Source organism: Trichomycterus rosablanca, chromosome 6 (assembly GCF_030014385.1).
Source record: "Trichomycterus rosablanca isolate fTriRos1 chromosome 6, fTriRos1.hap1, whole genome shotgun sequence".
Taxonomy (NCBI): Eukaryota; Metazoa; Chordata; class Actinopteri; order Siluriformes; family Trichomycteridae; genus Trichomycterus; species Trichomycterus rosablanca.
In genome coordinates, this window is record NC_085993.1 from 31,899,322 (window position 1) to 31,921,889 (window position 22,568).

Genomic DNA, 22,568 nt, shown 5'->3' on the forward strand with positions numbered 1-22,568 from the left:
TTTACCGGTCTCTAGCTAACTGTCAACTAGAACATTTTGGGACTAAAGTATAGCTGGGGTGTTTTTACATAGTGTACTTAATTTAAGTTGTGCAAATGTGAAGCTAGAAACCCTATAAATAGGCTACAAGAACGGACTCAAAATGAGGGAACTATTAAAATACAATTCCTGATGGAAAGTTTGACAACTGTCTAGATTTTGGTAAGATCATGATGGATGGTATATAAAGAACATTTTCAAGTTTTATAATACCTTGTATCATTTGTAATGAGACTTGCCTCTAACTTCAGCAAATTCACACTTTACCCACCATCAAGAACTGTCAATCTTCCTCTTCAGTGACTGTTAATTTCTACATATTATTATCTGAATGGCTATTATTGCCTATTTGATTTTAACTCCTTTAATCACATTATAAGAGGTGTTAATACAGTAGTGGTATAATTTAACCTTGCAAATGCAGATTAACCTGGTTTTGCAGCATGGTACCTAGTCAAATCTTTCAATCAACCTTCACTGATTTATTGTAATATATGTAATTGATTCTTTACTGTAGTTCAAAATTTGAATGTGGGTAAAGTGCAACGTATTCAGCGTTAGGTCGGGAATCCGCGATTACGGTCATTCCAGAAGCTTGTGAAGGTATCACGAGAGGGCGGTTTCCCGCGCTTTCTTTTGACGTCATGCCCCGGGAAACGCTGCACCAAATACGGATGCTAGTGGGATGTGCTCGGATAAAATGAGACGAATGCATGTCGAATAACTGCAGGTTTCGCTTTTTTTAAGTGTATAACTATAGTAAGTTTCATTCAGAGTTATTAGAGCGCATATTGAGTCCATGAATAAAGACATACTTATACTTTGTTATACTACATGTCTAGCTAGTAGCTATGAGCTCAAACGTGTTTCTTCGTCAGTTTAACAGTTATGGCTGATGTCTACGTTTTAAAACAGTTTGCAAAACGAAAATACAGCGCAATCTTGTTTTAAACGCAGAAGAGGACTTTGTTTCTCCCTGGTTATTAGTAAATAAAATATTTGTTTTGGTTGGGGTTCGCATGGCTGTGTCCCAAATAGCTCTATGTGGCCTGTTAAAGTGCTCTTTCGTAACTGTAAAGATAATAGTATGTGCGCACTACGTTGTGCACTACACGTACAACCAGGAAACGATTTGGGATACAGCCAGTGAGAGCGCTAATATTTGCAGGCCAAAGTAAGCACGATAATTTATTTAGTCCTGCAGTTACACGAGGAAACAAAAGAATGGCTGAGTAAATTTTATATATATATATATATATATATATATATATAATATATACTACACTGTTTTTTACTACATAGATATTTAACTTCTTTATTCATTATGGGTTTATTGGGAATTTGACTTATTCATTTATTGTGGGATTTCTGGGAATTTGTTAAAAATGCATACAGGAACTTGGATTATTAATTTAGTAGGAAAGAACTTCTTAATGGTAATAAACTAGTTGGTGATTGACTATAGCTAATGCTGTTTTTTGCCCATCTAGTACAGTACACAGAATAAAGGTTCAATGTCAGATTGGGAATAATAAACAGAATAACCAAAAACAGGTCTGCTATAAATTATGGGCTTAGTTGCTGTAAGAAAAATCCCATGCTATGTAGTTAATTTAATGTGTAATACTAATTAATTCATCAATAGTATAAAGTCATTGTTTTAATTAAAACTATGTCAAGATCAGACTGTGTCATTAGCATCAAATACAGTGACATGACCTCACCCCGAACAACTGGTTTAATCTGGTTACTCAAAATCTCAACTAGTTTCAAGTAAATGAAAGTGTTTATTTTGTAAAATGCACAAACAAAAATCTTGAATCTTTATTTTACTGGTTTATCATTTGAAAATTAAGAACACTAATTATTGTTGATTCACATTTTGCCCATTCTTGCTTGATAAAGCTCTTCAGCTACTTAGCGGGCAGCACGGTGGCTAAGTGGGTAGCACTGCCGCCTCACAGCAAGAAGGTCCTGGGTTTGATCCCCAAGTGGGCGGTCCGGGTCCTTTCTGTGTGGAGTTTGCATGTTCTCCCCGTGTCTGCGTGGGTTTACTCCGGGAGCTCTGGTTTCTTCCCACCGTCCAAATACATGCACGTGAGGTGAACTGCAAGTGAAGACACTAAATTGTCCATGACTGTGTTCGATATAACCTTGTGAACTGATTAACTTTGTGTAATGAGTAACTACCTTTCCTGTCATGAATGTAACCAAAGTGTAAAACATGACATGCGCCATACATTTTCAAGAGGAGACACAAATCTGGACTGCAGACAGGCATGTCAAGCAGACACACTTTGTGTTTATGAGACCACACTGTTGTAATGTGCAAAATAAAATAAAAAGTGATCATGATGCTTTCAGGGAAAATAAGTCATTTTGATGGCAGCATATGTCTTTCTAAAATCCCAATATACATCTCTGCGACATTGGTGCTTTCACACATGTACAAGTCATGCATGCCATATTATGACAGATGGTGGCTTTTGCACCTTTTGCTTTTTTTTTTTTTTTTTTTTATCTTTTGCATTGAGAACAACATACAGTTTTCACCAAAACCAAAACAACATGAAAGATGCACTCATCTGACTACAGCACACATTTCCACCATCTTTCAGTCCATTTAGGTTAGGCTATGGCCCTGAAAAGAATTGATGTGTAGCTTTCTTTTTGCATAATAGAGTTTCAGGTTGTATTTCTTGAGAAAGTGATCGACTGTTAAGTACTTCAGAGCCCATGTAGCTGTATTTATCCTGGTTGCATGACAGTTTTTTTCTTTCAGTGCAATCTAAGGGCTTATGGTTCATGCACATTAAGTAGTGGTTCTTGCATTGTCCTACACAAACTGAGATTTCTCTGGCTTTTCACAATATTATGTTCGATACATGGTGAAAAACCTAAAGTATTTGTAATTTTGAAATGTGGGTGTATTAGTGCATATTGTGTGGGTGCATATTTGTTTAGACACTATTTCTATGCTAAAATATATACTTACTTTTTGAAGCAGCAGTTTCTGGCATCTATGTGTCATTTTTTGGAACAACTATGCTTATATTAACCTAGCTAATTTTACTATACTCTCATAACACATTTTAAAAAGTCTACATGTAATCTGTTTTCAAGTGCTTTTTACAGATATCTTAAACAGACAATGGATGGTATCATATTCAGCCATCTGTCGCACCACCTTATTGTTATTTTTTGTGCTTTCTATTTAGATGCGACTTTTAAGTTCTCACGTATCCCATGTGATATAGTGTGAATGCAGTGATGTAATTCGCCAGCCCTGCAAAGCTCCCCTCCTGAGGTATGTACATTGTATTCCACTCTTCAGTTTTAATTTCATTCCAGAAATATTTCAGGTTATGTTGTTATGAGCATAGTGTAGAGAAAATATTTCATCTTTCATGTTTTAAGACAATACTATGCCTCTGGATGAGGGTCCTGCACCCACTGCTGAAGGTATGTGCAATGCTCATTTGTTTCCTTGTGTAGCCTAAATATGTTTGCAACTTTTGTCAGTATTTATCATTTTAAACTGTGCATTACAAATGTTACAGATGCAGACAGGGAGCATACTGACATGGCCAGTAGGTAAGTTTGTGTGATTACATTATGAACACAATGAATAATAAATACCAATCCACCCTGGACTGTCATGTGTACCATACACATTTTTTTATTATTTTTAATTGTTGGAACATTATAGTGTGTAATTGTACGGCATGGCCACATATATTTTAAGTGAAAATCTCTGTGTTAAAATGACATATTAAGTAAAATTTTTGCATGCATTTGTAGTTTGTGTGCTTTTTTGCGTGCATTTGTCATGTAACAGTGTGCCATTTCTGGTCCTTATTAGTTATAATAATTGTTTATAGCTGAAATATAGACGATCATTTGTTTCAGATCTAATTCAAGACCAAGTTTAGCATAAATTAGAAGTTGCTGTCAATAGTCCATCAAGTTTTGCATTGCCATGGTCTAAGAGGCTGCCACGAATAAAACTAAAATCAGCGAGGCAATACAGACACAAAGGGAAGGGCAGTAAAAGAGACTTCTTTCTTGCATGTTATCCCCAAAGCTCAAGATTATATAAAGCTTTCTTGACTGTGGACAGTGCCACCCTTGTTGCAGCAGCTTCTCAGTCATGCTAGACCCACGTTAGTTGTTTGTTGGATTACATCCCACCATACTGATTGATTTTCAGTCACCATAATGGGAGAATGAGTTTTCTTCTTGACCCTGGCAGGAGACCACTAATTCATGCTGTTTAATAGGGTGCAGTCAGACTAGCCCTAGTGTTGTAAGCACAAGCCATACGAAAAGTCACTCACCATAGTCAAACATAATCACTAACAAAGAATTGGAAGGCCATGCCACAATATTAAATAACATTAACACATCCAATGCCTGTTCATTAAAACACAGACCCACTAATGATTTTGACTGATGGACTTTTTGTTGTTGTTGCATTTTTCCATTTTGTAATTTTATGTTATTTTGACACTATAGGCCCAGCAGTGTGGAACAGCCTGTTGCTGGTCCCTCAAACACCTCCCAGCGACAGGGTTTCTGCAGTTACTGTCAGGTTCTTTACAACAGTGTCGAGCAGGTATATATTTCCATAAGTCTAATAACTTGTGCAGTGTTGCTTCCACATTTTACAGTGTATTTTATGTTACAGTGTGTTTTATTAGTTGCATCAAAATAAATTATTAACCGATAACTGGCAAACGCACAGCATCCCATTTCACTATAAACACAAGTCTTTACGTGTTATTTATTGACAAAACGGCGCAACATAGTGAACATGGCAGTAATGTAGAACATTACTGTAAAAGATGAACATAAAATTTGTGAGCAGTTTACCTTTAAACGATTTTCATGATTTAATTAACATAAATGCATAAAAAAATGCAGTACTCTTTTCTTAATATTTTTTGCACACCTAGCTTGCACAGTTTGAACTTACACTAGCTCTGCTCTCAATTGAGATTAAACCTCATCTCTTCTTCTTTACATCCATAATGTAAATGTTCTGCACTTACATACTTGTGTGTACTTAACGTTAAATGTATGCTGTAGTAATTGCTATCTTTAGATATCTTTGGTACTTTAATGTTGTCTGTTTAAACAGTACCGTACTAAACACCACTACCCAGTATGTGTAATAGGTGGATAGGATGCAGGGGAAATGCAAAGTAATTTCTAGAAAAGTTGGGACATTTAGGAAAATGCAATTAAAAGAAGAATCTGTGTTTTGTTAATTATTTCAAATCTTTATTTAATCGAGAAAAGACAGATCTGGACTACAGGTGTTACTTATATTTTGTTAACTTTTCACTTCTATTGTGCCCCTGTCAAAACCTTTTTGAGTGTGTTGCAGGCATCAAATTTTAAATTTAAAACATTGGAAATATTTTTATTTGCACTTTTCTCATTTAAATGAAGATCCAAGAGAAATAAAAAAAAAAGAACAGATTTTTTTTTCCAATGCATTTTACAAAATGTCCCAACTTTTCTGCAAATGGGAATTATCTAAGTGTGGTAAAAAAATTATGCAAAGAAAAGGTGATGTACATTCTTTTGTGTTATTATATGCATTTTTATTCAATTCTGTAGCACATCGCCAGCTCAGGGCACAAGGAGGTGGTGCAACGTGCAGCAAGAGCAAATGTGTCCCCTGGAGGCTTGATGGAAAGATTTCTCAGAGATGTTCTTCAGCATCATCCCCACTGCTACAATGACACACGGTATAAACCAAAAAGTCTTGATTTTTAAATCCAGTGCCAATTCAAAAAGCTTAACTTTCCGTAAACTCCAAAACATAACTGAAATGCTAACACAACATGGCTGATTCTGATAATACACATACAGTATAATATTATTAGTTAACATTAATAAGTCTAAAACCAAACTCAGAGATCTGACAGTATTTTATTATATAATTATTATCATATAGTAAGCCCTCCTCATCTGGGGGAATTGGTTCCAGGGCCCCCAAGGGTGCTCAAGTCACTTATATAAAATAGACTAGTATTTGCATATAACCTATGCACATATTTGCATATACTTTAAATCAACAGTCCCCAACCTTTTTTGCACCACGGACCGGTTTCATATTAGATATTATTGTACTGACCGGCGGGGGCATGAGGATTTAAAATAAAATTATACAACCTGACTGAAATAGGTAAGTGTCAAACATGTCAAGAGGAACAGACGGATGTTATTAAAAGAGAATCAGTTGTTTCAAAATAAAACTTCTTTCAGAGTGTGATTGTCAATAAAACATAAAATAAATTATTTGTTCTTTTTTGTGCGCCCCGGTAATAAATGCCGGTCTGTGGCCCGGTGGTTGGGGACCTCTTCTTTAAACCATCAACTTATAAAACCTAATACAATGTACATACGGTGGAAAGAGTATTGCTTATGGAATAATTACAAGCAAATAAAGTATTTACCTGTTTGGTATAGATGCAAAATAATGTACATACATAATATATAATTATACATAGAAAAAATAATTTTTTTCTTTCTCACACACACACTGTGTTAACACTCACCAAAACCCTGGTTCTTCTCTCTTGACAACTATTGTATGATGATGATGATGATGATTGCCATATGGTAGCTACAGTGCCGATAAAGTGAGGATGAGATGAGGCACTGTAGGTAAATGGCGAGACTTCAGGCTAACTTGGCTAATCAAGCTAAGGATCATTTACATGGAAGAACTAGTAACTTTCTGCAGTTGTTTGAATTTGCAAATGAAGCCATGGATAAGGAGGGCAGACTGTATATTGGTTATTAGCAGTTGGCTAGCCAGTTTGCTATTAGAAGTGGCAATTGTAATTGGGGTGTTTTTAAAATGCAGATTTTTAAAAATATATTTGTATTTTTTATTGGGAGTAGAGGTGTTGAGGTATTCTTAGGCCATTGTGGGTATGTTAAAATTTGGCATGTAAAATACCAAACTCATTCTGCAAAGATTAGTTAAATAATTAAAACTGACCTGTTTAGAAATGTTTTTTTTATTTAAAAAAAATAATATGACGTGTTTTTTTTGCCATAGTGGAGTTTTGGTCATTGCTGTATGTGCTGATGAATAATACATCATTTTTACTACTGCATTTTTTATTTGTATGAGGGATCTTTAAAAAGTTTCAGCACTTCTATATTTTGGTTGGAAATGGTGAGGGTGGGAGGAGTAGTAATTGGTCGTGTCTAAGAGACTAAGAGAGAGCTTATAGTCCGGATTTAGCGCCATCTGATTTCTACCTTTTTGGATGCTCAAAGAAGCTTTAAGAGGACAAAGATTTTCATGTGATGATGATGTGAAAGCAGCGGTGCATCAGTGGCTACACGCTCAACCAAAAACATTTTTTGCTAATGGCATTAAAATGGTACTATGCTGGGAAAATGCATCGGAAGGTGGCTATGTAGAAAAGTGATATACAGTAATATTGTATAGGTGAAAGGTGAAAATCCGTAAAGTAAAAACCATGTTATGGTTATTTATGGTGTTATGTTATGGTTATATGGTTATTTTTATATATTTTAAGCCCTTATAAACCCTCCCACAGTCTTATAAACATTTCCCGCACAGTTATACAGCATAAAGCGGAATCTAATGCTTCGCTCCTTCGCTGAGCCAATCAGCACCCAGGATACTTAACCGCGTGCTCTGATTGGGTAGCTTCTCAGCCATCCGCCAATAGCGTCCCGTGCATGAAATCAACTGGGCAAACCAACTGAGGAAGCATGTATCAGAAATAAAAAGACTCCTTGGGTGTGTTCGAAAACCTAGGGAGCTGTCTTGCTGTCTTACTGTCTACACAGGCAGCTGCCTCAGTACAGAGGATTCTAATAAGTCAGTGACTTATAAGGCAGGTTATTCGAACGCGCTACTTAGACAGAGATTCCATCGGGTTTAGCATTTAGCATCTTGCAATTAAAACCAATGGATTGAGGTAGCACAGCACGCTAACATGTCAGTATAGCCTCCCTTCATGTACCGATTACGGTTACATTTCCTGACAAGCCCGAACTTGCAAATAAAAACACTCGGTACAAGTTTATACAAGTTAAAAATCAGTAATATTTTATTTACGTTTAAAATAGCTCGTTTGTCCGCACCGTCAGCCATGTTTATTTTTCTGTGAGAGAAGAGCACCCGACCCGCAATGAATTCTGGGATTGCCTTGATCACTAAGGCAGCATCGGATGTTCACTCGTTCTTGAGCCAAAATAACATTGAAATATTAAGATGCCTCAGTAGTGAGGATATTAAGGCATCTAGGATTTCGAACAGCCTACTTATCGGGAGCGCGCACAGGGTGACGTAAAATGCGTCTATGTAGAGAGAGAGCTAGCTTTTCAAACACACCCCTTGTCCGCAGAAATCCGCGAACCAGCGAAAAATCCGCGATTAATATTTAGACATGCTTGCATATAAAATCCGCGATAGAGTGAAGCCGCGAAAGTCGAAGCGCGATATAGCGAGGGATTACTGTAATTTGTTTTTGAAATTCTTAATAAATAGAGAGAAAAAAGTGCAAAAACGTTTTGAAAAACCTTTGTACCCACATTTTCAGTACCAGCATTTTAATGTAATTTCATGTATTTTGCAGGCCCACCCATGCTGACCTACCATTCCTGAGCACCCTGCCCATCCCAAAAGAAGAGTTATCTGAGCTGCACTGTGGATCAGAGCATGATGGGCTCTCTGTTGGGACTCGAGAGGACATGCCCAGCTCTGATGATGAATCCTGTCAAATTGTGCAGGCAGAAGCCACCTCTTACAGGAGTACACATCAGCAACAAGCAGGCACTTCTGCAGCTGGGCCAATGGATTTTGTTTCAGAAACACATTCAAGAACTAGTATTAAATCAGGAAAAGTAAAAAATGAACCACCTGTTCCTGAAAAGTATTCCCCCACACAGGGGTTCTTTCATAGGACTAGTGGTGATTCAGCTGTAGACAAACAACACACATCACAACAGTTAACACAGACTCCACAAACCCAACCCTGTGAACAACCAGGCAGCTCACATACTCTTCTTGTAACCCAACATGGATCTTCTCATGTTCAGCACAGGAAAGCACACAGAAAAACCAACAGGCACAGAAAAAACAGTAATTCAAGTCTAGGATCTCCTGCTTCACCAGCCACAAAGTGCATTACCTCAAAAGCTCCTCATGGCCAATCACAGCCAGCACTCGCTGAACCTGTAGTGGAGTTCTCTGTGCTACCATCCAGGAAGGATTCACAAAGGGAATGGATGTATAGTAATGAATCAGACCAAATATGTAAAGTGATTGAGGAGGTTATTGAGAGGCATTGTTATGGCCGCAGTCCAAAATCTAACCAACCGGAGGAGGAGAGCGTTTTTCACTTTAGTCTGCGCTCAAGAAGTGAGTCAAAGGATAGCGAAGAATGGGACAATGCCTTGCAAATAACTGAGAAGAAACCTACAACTGAGGAGAAACATCTAGCAGGTCTCAGGCAAATACATATAAACCTCGAAGATGAAGGGTACAAATCCCAGCTGGACACAGCTCTGAACACTGTTTTAGAAGGTGAACAGGCAGAACCAAAGGAAGTCAAGGAGAGCAAAGTTGAGGAAATTATTCCAGATCTTCCTCACATCCCTCCTTCTTTTGTTGGAAAGACATGGACACAGGTTATGTTTGAGGACGATTTAAAAATAGAGCAGATGGTGAAAGAGTTTCGACAGGGCCAGTTCCGTTGCTATTTTGACAGCGAGTCCCTGGCTAAGTTTGGTAAACGTTGCCGGAAAGGAAAAAGGACCAAGAAACGAGAGAAAATCGTTGATGACATTGAGTTTAAAGATGTTTTGCCACTTGCAGAGCACTACGAAGAGGATGAAAAACGTTTACCAGTATTTAGAAAGACAAGGCATAAAATATATAGGATGGCTTCTCGCTGCCAAGTGGTGAAGGTCAGCCATGGAACACAAACTGCACCCCTGAGCTACCCTGTGGTTCGGAGACAAACCTTGACTGAAGCTAGGAGCTTGCACACCAAACCTCATTTTCAAAAGGACCGGAGTCCTGAAAGGACCCCAGATATGACAACTAGACTGTGTGCACTCAAGCTTCCTGCATCATACTGTAAGATCATGAGTCCTGTACAGCCCAAAACTGTGGTCTACGTCCTTTCTTCTCCAGATGCTGGGCAGGGCACCTTGAAGCCAGCTCTAATTAAAAGAATTGGCAGAAAACGGAAGTCAAACGATGAGGAATGTACACCTAAATACAAGTACAAGAAGACCCCTCTTAAGTATTATGATCCACTGACAAACAGAATCCTCAAGACCCCACCAAGAAGCACGCCCTCTACCCCCATGACCAAATCACTCTCCCATGTTCGACAGTTATTTCGCAGTCTTAGTCCAGACATCAACAAGGAATTCCCTGGTTCAGTGCAGGGACGGTCACCCAGAGGCTCTAAGAAGGACAGTAGTGTCATGGCCGATCTTTGTCCATCTACTTCTGGCTCCTGTCTGAACAGCAGTGGTCCGTCTGAGCCCGGCTCTTCCCAGTCCAGCAGCCGGAGGGCTCTGTTCAGCCATTCCTCCATCTCCACTAGCAGCTATTTCTTTGGGCACATAAGGTCATCTGCTTCTCATAGCTCCTCAAAGGCAAAGGCGTCCTCCTATGCAGGTAGTTCTCTCAAAGTTGAAGGGACTATGCAAGCAGAGGACCATGCTCAAGCACACAAGGACCAACCTCCAGTCAGGCGTCGCAAACAGAGTCCAAGAGTCACAGAAAAAACTCTGACTCCTGCGAAGAAGCCATCAGCACCACCATACAGGACCAAAAGAAAGTCAGCCAAAGCTAGAGCAAAGTCAGGGAACATTCTTCAACAGCGTTTAAGCACCCGTATAGCTGCGGGGTGTAGAGTGTCTCCACGGAATAAGACTCCAACCAGGGCTTCAGCAAGATCAAGTTCCTATACATTGGATACGTAGCTCCGTGCTGGACTTCTGGACTCACTACCTATTGTAGGTTTCACTATAGGGCTCTGTGCAATTAAGTCCATAACAAAACAGGGCTGGCATAGACAGTAAATAAATTCAATAAAACCAGCGTATTAGCCTAGCCTATTTTGCATTACCTAAAGACATGTGGGCAGAGAGCCCATTCTGATCTCTGTTTATCAAATTCTGTATAATTTTGCACAGTTGGGTTTTTAGGTACATTTTGTGTTCATTTTGTCTGTATTTCTTGTTTTTAGTCAAATTGTGCATTTTTAAGGGTTATGGGGAAATATTTGTATGTTTTTATAGACATTTTTATCTTATGGTTAAATATGTAACTTGCATAATAAAGTTTTTATTTAAAATTAAAGTTTGTTTGGCTTTGGGCTGTTTCACAGTGGCACGTTGTGTATTAGCCGAGTAAACAAATTGTCAGTGTGCAGTAATATATTGGAAACCCTTTTTAAAGAACACAGCCTAAAGAAAAATTGTTAACAAATATATTTTTTAAGCCATGCAGGTTTAAACAGATTGTGTTGGATTGTTGTGTTGGAAAACACATACCCATTCACTTATAGGGCAATTCAGTGTCTCCAATCAACCTGACTGCATGTTTTTGGACTGTGGGAGGAAAACGGAGCTCCCGGAGGAAACCCACGCATACATGGGGAGAACATGCAAACTCCACACAGAAAGGACCCGTACTACCCACTAAGCCACCTTGCCGCCTGTATGAAATTAGTTATATAAAATAAATTATGTTTCTTTCTTTAACATTGTGGCAGCAGTTTAAAAAGGTTCGGGTCCCTCCTGTTTCAGTATGAATGTGCCCCTCTTCGCTAAATAACTGATAACGATATAGGCAGCACCTTATAGAAATCATTAGGTCCAGTAATCGAGTGGAGATTTAAACATTAAACCCTTGTAGAAAGGTTTGCAAAGTAGATTGAAGTAGATCTTCACAACCTTTCAGCCTGAAAAAATGGAGGATTTCTGCTAGGAAAATGTTTCAACATCCCAACAGGACTGTGTGGCAGTATTCCAATAAGGGAAGCTGTTCTGGAGGTATGTGGGTTTCCTCCAGATACTCAAACTTGGTGTTTCGTGTTGTGCTCATATTATTTAAGTAGCTTTTGGGTGGATGGAGTGAGTAAATGTGTGTTTGTCGCCTTGTAGTGGATTGGCGTCCTTTTAATGGTTGGGCCATTGGATGAAAGGTTGGTGAATGAGTGCATTTAGTGGGTATTACAAATAAATTCTAAATGGATTACTGAAATACGGTAAGTTTAACAATGTATTCAAAGTATTTGCCCAGCTCTGTGTGTGTTTTTAGTGAGTTCATGATGATTATATTAGAATGCACATTACTTCAGCAGGTACATGATTTAAAAAAAAACCTATTGAATCCACATTAAGGCTGTAGCGATGAATTGGGCCAAATCTACTGGGGGGGTCCCTGCCATTCTAAAACATTCATGCTCTATCAAAAACTGATGGGAACACTGACTAATCCTAACATTACACAAAGCTGATGAGTTGAATATGTTTGTTTATACATTTTTTTGTTTATGCATTTTCTCCCGACTTAAGCATATCCAATTACCCAATTGCATTATGCTTCCTCTCTACTGATGTTGAGCTCCACCCTGGTTGAGGAGAGCCGAGACTGACACACACTCCCTCCGACTCGTGTACAGTACCCAACTGCATCTTTTCACCTGTACTAGGCGCGTTCATATGCGGATCAGCTTTGTGTACGGAGAGCCACACCCTGATCAACACATTATTCCTCGACTCTGTGCAGGCACCATCAATCAGCCAGCAGGGGTCGTAATTAGGGATGCACCGATCCGATATTAAGATCGGATATCGGTGCCGATATTACCAAAATGAGATAGATCGGGTATCGGATAATTAGGCCGATCCATGGGGCCGATACGGTGCCTCAGTAGAGAGGATTCTAATTAGTCAATATTATTCGAACGCGCTACTTAGACAGCGCTTCCATCGGGTTTCGCGTTTAGCATCTTGCCATTAAAACCAATGAATTGAGGTAGCACAGCACGCTAACGTCAATATAACACCTCCCTTCAGGTACCGATAACAGTTACATTTCCTGACAAGCCCGAACTTGCAAATAAAAACACTCGGTACAAGTTTATACAGGTTAAAAATCAGTAATATTTTATTTACGTTTGATAATAACTCCATTCGTTTGTCCGCACCGTCAGCCATGTTTATTTTTCTGTGAGAGAAAGAGAGAAGATTTCGAACAGCCTCCTTCTCGGGAGCGCGCACAGGATGACGTAAAATGCGTCTATGTAGAGAGCTCCCTAGCTTTTCGAACACACCCTTTATGTTGAATTGCACTAGATGTTTGCTTGTTTACAGTGTTTGATTACTGATTGTATTGTACCAATGTATTCGTTTATTCTCAGGTTCTTCTTCCGCTGCTATATTTTGAATTACTGTTTACACTACATATTTAAAAAATAAGATTGATTACTGTTTGTGTAACTACTTCAGTTTCAGCTGATACATTTAATTTATTTTAAAATATTTTAAGAAGTTTGCCTTTTTTATTTTGAATTTGAATGCTGTGCCAAGGTCCTGCACAATTGTTTATTATTGTATTGACAAATAAATAGCAGTTCAGTACATTTATATCTGTGTTAATTATATTTTGTTTTGCAAACTTAGTAATGTTTAAGTCAACCCTGATGCCTTAAGTCTTTCCCACATGATAAAGTATACGGTTTATTAATTCAACAATGGTATCAGATCGGTATTGGGTATCGACCGATATGCAAAGTATATGTATCGGATCGGTATCGGAACTGAAAAAGTTGGATCGGTGCATCCCTAGTCGTAACTGCATCAGCTATGAGGAATCCCTGTCCGGCTCCCACCCTGTATGAACAACAGCCAATCGCAGCCGGATAGCAGAGCTGAGATTCGAAACGACGAGTTCAGAATGTCAGCTCTGGTGTGTTAGGTGTGTTTTACCGCTGTGCCACCTGAGCGCCCTATTTATAATCAGTAAATAGGGCGTAAATTGGGGGGGGGGGGGGCATATCTAAATATCAATGTGAATGTCAATGTCAATGTGTATTGTATACAGTATATTAAATCCTAATATATATTGAGATTACAGCTGGTTTATACCTTACACATTTAAAACTGACTGATATAAAGACACTAGTCAAGGATTGTTGGTATGCCTGTGTTGTACCTGGCCCCACCTCAACCTTGACCAGAATGAGAGAAAATAAATAATCAGGGTTTTAAGTGACAGGTTCGAGTGAGAGTGCCAAGCAGGCTTTCACCTAATGGCCTACTTGTAAGATCTAGAAATAATAAAAATGTGTGCGCTGATTAGTCAGGACGAGGTGTCTGTGCGCCAATGATACCTCAACGCAGCACAGGCAGATGCTAGGAAGAAGCTGGATGCAGTGCGCACGCGCAGTGTCGCCTTCGCGGTATGCGCTGCTTGGCCACCGCCTTACATCCACCCGTACAGGTTTCCCCTTCTGCTGTTTAGCCGCGCTCCCTCCCCACCCCACTGCCCTTCTTCCTGTCATCTTCTACCTTCCATATCTCCATGCTGGAACTCCTCGCTTCTTTCCGACTGCACCCTTCACGCCACCATGATCCGGGAGCTCCGCTGCGGTCTGATGCGCTAGTGTCATTTATTTCACATCTACAAATATGAATCATGCGTCTGATATTGCAGCCGAGTCTGCTCGCTGGCATCTTCATTGCACTACTGCTTTCGTTTGCCTCCGCCTCAGCGGGTGAGTACCTTATTTTTACCTGCATCAGATACCTTACATACAGAATAAACAGTAATTAACATGTACAATGCGGGTTCTGAGTAGCTTGCGTGTTTGACTGCAATGTGATGGAAATCCCTGCGTTGCGGTTTTTGCCTTCACGTCATCCCACTGATCACTGTCGCTGATGAACATAATTCACTCATATCCAAAGGAAATATGCTTCTAGGTTTGGAACAAACAACCATTAACCTAGATGGCGTGTTGATATGAGGTTTGATCAGACAGTCTCTAGGTAAAGGATGTGTTTCCAGCAGGCCCTGCATCTGCACTGGCTAACATAACATAATTCTACATGGAATTGATTTTTGATCAACGCACACATTGAAGTGCATCCTAAAATAGTCCATCATAAATTTGATTATACTCTCATGGAAAAACACACATCCTGGATTGGGTGATCACTGGAAAAAAGTACGCTCTAAATATGTTAGTCTGTTTGAAGACTGTACATACAAACTACCATATACAGAATACATTTGTAATACCTACAGAACACATTCAGCCACTGATTCATGGGTTAGGGCTATGGTGGGTCTGATGCTACACAGAAACACTGGGTGCTATTTAAAAATACTAATTGAAAAAGCTATTTACTCGCTTTTTCATAGTTAAGAACAGCCAGACTACCTACTGTCATGTTTTTGGGAGGATCAAGGAAGCTTAAGAACATGGTTGTGCATCATGGAATATCGCGGCAACACAGCTCTGGTTATCGTCTGTTACTAGTTACCACCAAGTTGAACTTATCCCACGCCCCTGACCGAGATAAAGCAGTTGGCCAAATTGTATGGAAAGTGATTTTTTAAAAACTGGTTTTTAATTAAAAAAAGCACAAAAAAGAGATATTTGAACTTTTACTCAATCAACTTTATACATTTTGGGATACTCATATCCAAAGGAAATATGCTTCTAGGTTTGGAACAAACAACCATTAACCAGTCTTAATTCTACATGGAATTGATTTTTGATCAACGCACACATTGAAGTGCATCCTAAAATAGTCCATCATAAATCTGATTATACACTCATGGAAAATCACACATCCTGGATTGGGTGATCACTGGAAAAAAGTACGCTCTAAATATGTTCAGTACAATGTCTGTTTGAACACTGTACATACAAACTACCCTATTCAGAATACATTTGTAATACCAATAGAACACATTCAGCCCCTGATTCATGGGTCAGGGCTATGGTGGGTCTGATGCTACACAGAAACACTGGGTGCTATTTAAAAATACTAATTGAAAAAGCTATTTACTCGCTTTTTCATAGTTAAGAACAGCCAGACTACCTACTGTCATGTTTTGGGAGGATCAAGGAAGCTTAAGAACATGGTTGTGCATCATGAAACATCAAGGCAACACAGCTCTGGTTATCATCTGTTACTAGTTACCATCAAGTTGAACTTATCCCACGCCCCTGACCAAGATAAAACAGCTGGCAAAAATGTATGGAAAGTTATTTTTTAAAAGTACAAAAACGAGATATTTGAACTTTTACTCAGTCAGCTTTATCTATTTTTAAATACTTACTTCTGCTTTGGAATTTAAGATTCAAGAGTTTTATTGTCATGTGCACAGAAGAACCAGCAGTTACACTGTACAATGAAATTCTTACTTTGTTCGTCCTCCAAACGTCAATAAGTATTATACAGAAAACACAAACTAACAGAATAAAAAATATATATATTTAAACTATAAAAAACTTGTTATATACAAAGGAATAGAAATAGAAATAGACTAAGGCAGTAAAAAAGGCACATAGCAGCAGTCATATAAGGTGCAGAGAAATTATGCAGTGTTGAGAATATAGCAGCAGTCATTTTAATGTGCAATAGTGCATTGTAGAGGAGGTTCAATGTTCATGAGGTAGGTTGTGTATATGACAGTCCATGTTTGTTTACAAGCCTGACTGCCTGTGGGTAAAAACTGTTGGTCAGTCTTGTTGTTCTGGCCTTTATGCTTTCGAAACGTTTGCCTGATGGCAGAAGAGTGAAGAAAGGCAGTAGTACAATAAGGAACTGGTAGCTGAGGCATTGGCCCAGTAATCGCCAAGTTGTCGATGTTGGGCGGCTGAGCAAAGCCCTTGTAAGTCGTTTTGGATAAAATCATCTGCTAAGTGTAAAGGGAACTTTGCACATGTAAACAGGTGTGTAGGTGGGTGAGGTTTGTCACTTTGTGAAAAACTGCCAGTCTAACAGTTTAACAGCGTTGTTTCTCAACCTGATCAATTTAATTTTAGGATTTTACCAGCTATGGTTTTTGATTTCTAAGATGGCACTGAATTAAAAACCCACATGCTTCTGTAATAAAGGTACTTTTAAGGGCATCCCTGCTTGTTTCACCATAGCTTTATTGCAAGAGAGTGCAGGTGCTAGACAGGCCTACCTGCAGCACAATATTACATTTTCCATTACATTTTAGGCATTTAGCAGACACCAACAGTGGCAACCTGGCAGTGGTGGGGCTTGAACCAGCAACCTTTTGGTTACTAGTCCAGTACCTTAACCACTAGGCTACAAATGCCAATATACAACAATAAGGATCTTAGACTGCTGAGCAACCACCAAGAAAAAAACTCTATAAAACTCAGCAGTTACACTGTACAATGAAATTCTTACTTTGTTCGTCCTCCAAACGTCAATAAGTATTATACTTTTCATTATAATATATTATACATTTCACTTTTACGACTTCAGCTGGTGTCCGTAATTTAATAATGATTACAGAACGAACATTGTTAAAATAAATGATGATGTAAAACAGTAGTAAACATGCCCCTGTCCCAATGTTTATGAAACATCTTGTAGCTATAAAATTCAGATTTAAATATACCTGTATATTTGAAAGACAATAGACTTGTTAGTTAAAACATTTATTATTTTGTATTTGTACTGTATTTAATTGACTTCCGGTCAAAATGAATTTCTATTTGCATTTTTTTGCCTAATGTGTAACATTTATAGAATTAGGATTGTATTAGAGAAGTCTGCTTTTATGAAGCACAATATACAATGTTAAAAAACAAAAAAAACATGAACTATTCAACCTCCTTTTAAGCTGATCGTTAAAATTATGTGTATGGAATTAAATATAAAAATCCAACAAGAAGTCTCTGTAAACAGAGAAATAAAGTTTATTGATACATACAAGCAATTTTTAAATAAAAAAATGTAAATTTAAGTAAAAAACATCTAGTCTTCTTGACAAATGGCCATATGTACTATTACTTAAACAAGCCTCAGTACTTGGTGGCACTAACTTTTGTCTTGATAACCTCAATGAGGTTCCTTCAAATCCCACCATCAGAAACTGATGTTGGACTAAAAGGCATTGCTCAGAATTAACAGTACATTTTTCCCAAAGGTGTTCTTTTACACCAAACTCCCCAATATATGTCTTTTTAGAATTGCTTGTACACAGTCATGGTGGAACTACACTTGTCATTGTATGTGTACGATATTCCTCTTTATTTAGAGAGAAAATGGTGCAGTATAAGAAAAGGAATTTGGCATTAAATGACATTAAATCATAGCAACCAAAGTATGAACTTAATTAATGTATTCAATTGCTGTCTGAAAGAGCAAATGACCACAAATGTGTGTTTCTAATGTCTAAAAATCTAATGTCATAAAAAGAGGCCCTGCTTTTTTCACATTAACAATATAAATATGAAATTATTATCAGATAGTGGAAGTGTGCAGCAATGTCATGGATAATGGACAGAATGAAAACAATTTAACAAATATTTCTGATAAAACGATGCAAATCAGTTTCAGAACATTTAACTTAAAAACAAAATTTCCAGTTGTTTTGTTGGAGTGCATAATTGGTGTAAACCACATGAAGGGACAGTGGTAGCCTAGTGAATAGAGCTTTGGGCTATCAATTGGAAGATATGGGTTTGAAATCCTGGCTATGCCATGCAGCCCTGTTGGGCCCTTAAGTAAGGCCCTTAAGGCTCTTAGCCGCAAGGGCGCTGTACAATGGCTGACCATGTGCTCTGACTTCTTCTTCCAAACAACCTGGGATATGTTGAAAGGTGAAGGATTTCACTGTACTGTACATGTGTATAAATGACAAACAAAGGCATTCCATCAGATTACAATTAATCGTAATAGTAATAATAATAATAAACAAAAGTCTACTTTTGACTTTCATTTTCACCACATAGCATAAAAGAAGAATTTTTTGGCTTTCAGTTCCATGCCATTAAACAGATTGGTGCCCTTGGAGGAGGCACTAACTGGCATTATTCATACATATAAACTGTCAGGGGGCTGTGACTGCATAGCGTTGCATGACTTATAGGCGATCCTTCACAAAGCAAGTCCAATCACCAACCACTTCCTGACCTCACATGGCTTATAACATAGTTGGCACTTAAACTCATGACCTTTAGTCGATAGGGTACACATGATCTTTGGGATTAACGTTAGATCTGCATTAGCAGAGTAAAGTGCATTGCACGAGCTATACTGCTTTATGAGATCAGCAATATATGCAAGAGCTTAACTACTTTAATAGAGTCTCATTTAAAATTACAATCCCAAATCAGAAAGAATAAGACAGTTTGGAAACAGTGTTTCTTACATTTACTTTGACTTTTATTTTATTGCAGACAGGATAAACTAAAGCTATTTCATGTTTTGTCTGGTCAGCTTTATCTAATGTTTTGTAATGTCCTGCAAACACAACTTAAGGTGTGAAACAGTATAGGGTTGTCACATTTATTGTTTTAAAATTCTCCACACATTCTCTATTGGGGCAACTCCAGTACCCGTACCCTCTTCCTTGTCTTTGTAATGTGTGCAGCATGTGGTTTTGGATTGTTGTGTTAAAAAATGCTCGGACATTTCTGGAAAACATGCCATCTTGAGGGCAGCAAATGTTGCTCTAAAATCTCAATTTACTTTTCTGCATTGATGATGCCATCACAGAAATGTAACAACACCATACCATGACAGACACTGGCTTTTGGTCTGGAGCACACTGCATCCATTTCTTTCATAAAAAGATCTGAAATACCACTTTGTCTGGCCAAAGTACATGTTTTCACTGTGTGATGGTCCATACCAGATGCCTCAAAGCCCAGAGAACTTGATGCTGCTTCTGGACATGGTTAACATAAGGCTTTTTTTTGCACAGTAAAGTTTTAAGTTGCATTTGTGCATGTAACTCTGTATTGTAGAGCTTGACTTAGATTTAACAAAGTAATCCCTTGCCCACGTGGTTAAATTAGCTATTGATGAGTGGCGGTACTTGATGCAGTGCTGTCTGAGGGACTGGAGATCATGGGTGTTCAGCTTAAGCTTGCACCCTTGCCAATTATGCACTAAAATTCCTCCCAATTCCAGGAATCGTTTAATGATATAATGCACTGTGGAGGGAGAAATATACAAATCCCTTCCCATCTTTCTTTGAGGTACATTGTTTTTAAACATTTACATCATTTTCTCACACATTTGTGACAAACTGAAGATCCTGAGGAACTGAAAATCAGCTATTCATTGATACTGCTTTTGTTCTAAATCAGTATTACAATTGCATTTTTACATCACCTCTTTGAAACCACATTATTTTTTAGTTTTTTTTTTTACCTTATTGCTAGTCCGTCCCTGAAATGCAAGAATGGATGTTTATTACCAAATGTAATGAAGTTGACGGAACAAAACATGAAATATCTCAGGTCTATACTGTCTGCAATCAAATAAAAGTCAAAGTAAATATAAGGAACACTGCATTTTTTTTTATTTGCATTTCCCATACTGTTCCAACTTTTTCTGATTTGGGATTGTAATATAGACCAGGGTCATGTGCTTTGATTTTTTTATAGGAAAGGATGCACACTAACACTTCCTGAGCTAGCATAATCTGTAAGTTGGTATTCTATAGCACCAGGATTTATGGTATGGCTCTCAGAAAGTAAATAGCACACTGTCCTTGTGCTCAGTGCAGCAGTGCTGCTTCTGTGGACCTTGTTCATGTATAATTGAGGGGATTCCGCTCTGAAGTAACAGCATGTCTGACTTGCAGTTTCCCATGCCGTGGAGGATGAGGCTCTATATGAGCTTGGTTTGCAGAGAACACGACAAGATGCTGCAGCACCACCGGACACTAAAAGCACTGCGAACGACACAAGCAATCAGGAACAGGAGGCGACCATCACCTACCCTGCACGCCTCGTGTACTTTGTGAATGAGGAGGAGGAGAGCGCGTACCATGACCTGGATACCCGGGCTCACAACCAGGCTGCTGAGGGTCAGGTGAGTTCTGCTGCATTTATCAGGCTGTTTGGAATTAAGTGGCAGCATGAATAAATTAAATGCTGATGCAAATAATTGTGTGTGTGAATGCACAGTATACGAGTGCTTCTATTTGTGTTTGAGTACAGTATGTATGAGTGAGTGTGTAAGTGTGCAGAATAGAATGCTGACCCAGCACTTAATACTTGTGAGGCAAAAACTGCAAGTCCGCCCCCAGCCTTTCCCTCTCGACAGCTGCTGAGAATGGTGCATTGTGCACATTATCGAGCACGGTGCATGGACACCGGCATCATTTTTTGTGCAAAAGTAGCAGTTTGTTTTTCCCCTACAGAGAGGTGGAGGGTTTGCTTAGTTTGCTTGCAATGCACACCTCCTGCCTTACAGCTGCCAGTGAAGCATTTCGACAGCAAAACAGCACCACTGCATAATTTAGGGTTTTGTTGATTTTTGGGTGATAGTATGCTAAGTACCGCTAATCCACTAATACTAAAAACACTTTTTCTAATTGCTAAGGTACTTCTGAACTAAAATAAACACTTTACACAAAGGGACAAACCAATTACATTTAATATTTTCATAATTATTAAAAATACTATAAGAAAATTGCTGGCGCCCAGGTGGCGCAGTGGGTACTCCTCGGTTTTAAACTCGGTGTTGCCACCGGTCGGCTGGGCACCATCTGGCGGGAATAATTGGCAGTGCCTGCAGCAGATACTAATTGGCCACCGTATCGGCAGGGTGGGGCCGGACTATGTGTGTGTGGGTGGGTCTTCATACGCTGTGTAAGGACCCTGATTGGCAGAAGAGACACCTGTGCAGAATGCAGGGGGGAGAAGAGGAGGGCTGTACACGTGTCGGAAGAGTCGTGTACAGTGATGTGCTCTCCTTGGATGTAATCTGGTATCTCTCAGCAGCGGAAGACAAAAAATTGAGTGTGCCAAATCGGAAGGAAAATGGGGAGAAAATGCATTAAAAAAATTGCAAAAAACTTACCAAAAGTACGCCAAATAGGTGGCCTACTGACTGTTTAATAACCTACACAAAATTATATTTCGATGGATTATTACAGCTGGCAGTAAACTGGATATAAAAGACACTCTTGCCAGTGTTATGTCAGAGATATGGTGTTTTTAACTAAAGACGATGTAGCAGCATTGTAAAATTGTACATAGTATACAAACATATTGACAAACTTAGTTATATTTTTTAATACAATTTGAATTTGATGCCTCTAACACTCAGAATAGTTGGAAAAGAGGTAAAATAAGAATGAAAAATTCATAGAATATTTAAGTTGCACCGTTTTAAAACATTCCACAATAAGCAGGTAAATTGTTAACAGCTGAGCGAATCATCATTGGGTATAAAAGGAGGATCCATTAAAGGCTCAGTCTTTGCAAGCAAAGATGGGTCAT

General features: G+C 38.6%; 2 protein-coding genes across 2 annotated transcripts in view; both read left to right on the plus strand.

Moving 5' to 3' along the window:
* The first annotated feature begins 718 nt into the window (after positions 1–718).
* On the plus strand, positions 719–11,419 carry zdbf2 (zinc finger, DBF-type containing 2). Its single transcript, XM_062996839.1, has 7 exons — positions 719–798; positions 3,258–3,346; positions 3,457–3,501; positions 3,600–3,633; positions 4,555–4,654; positions 5,665–5,795; positions 8,676–11,419. The coding sequence occupies exons 3-7, from the start codon at positions 3,465–3,467 to the stop codon at positions 11,038–11,040; spliced, it is 2,667 nt and encodes an 888-aa protein (XP_062852909.1). The 5' UTR covers positions 719–798; positions 3,258–3,346; positions 3,457–3,464; the 3' UTR covers positions 11,041–11,419.
* A 3,160-nt stretch (positions 11,420–14,579) lies between these two features.
* Positions 14,580–22,568, plus strand: part of adam23a (ADAM metallopeptidase domain 23a) — a 50,883-nt gene continuing 42,894 nt past the window's right edge. Inside the window, exons 1-2 of the mRNA XM_062997674.1 lie at positions 14,580–14,843; positions 20,924–21,153. Coding sequence (XP_062853744.1) covers positions 14,765–14,843; positions 20,924–21,153 — 309 coding nt within the window. The 5' untranslated portion in view covers positions 14,580–14,764. The remainder of the gene's footprint in view (positions 14,844–20,923; positions 21,154–22,568) is intronic.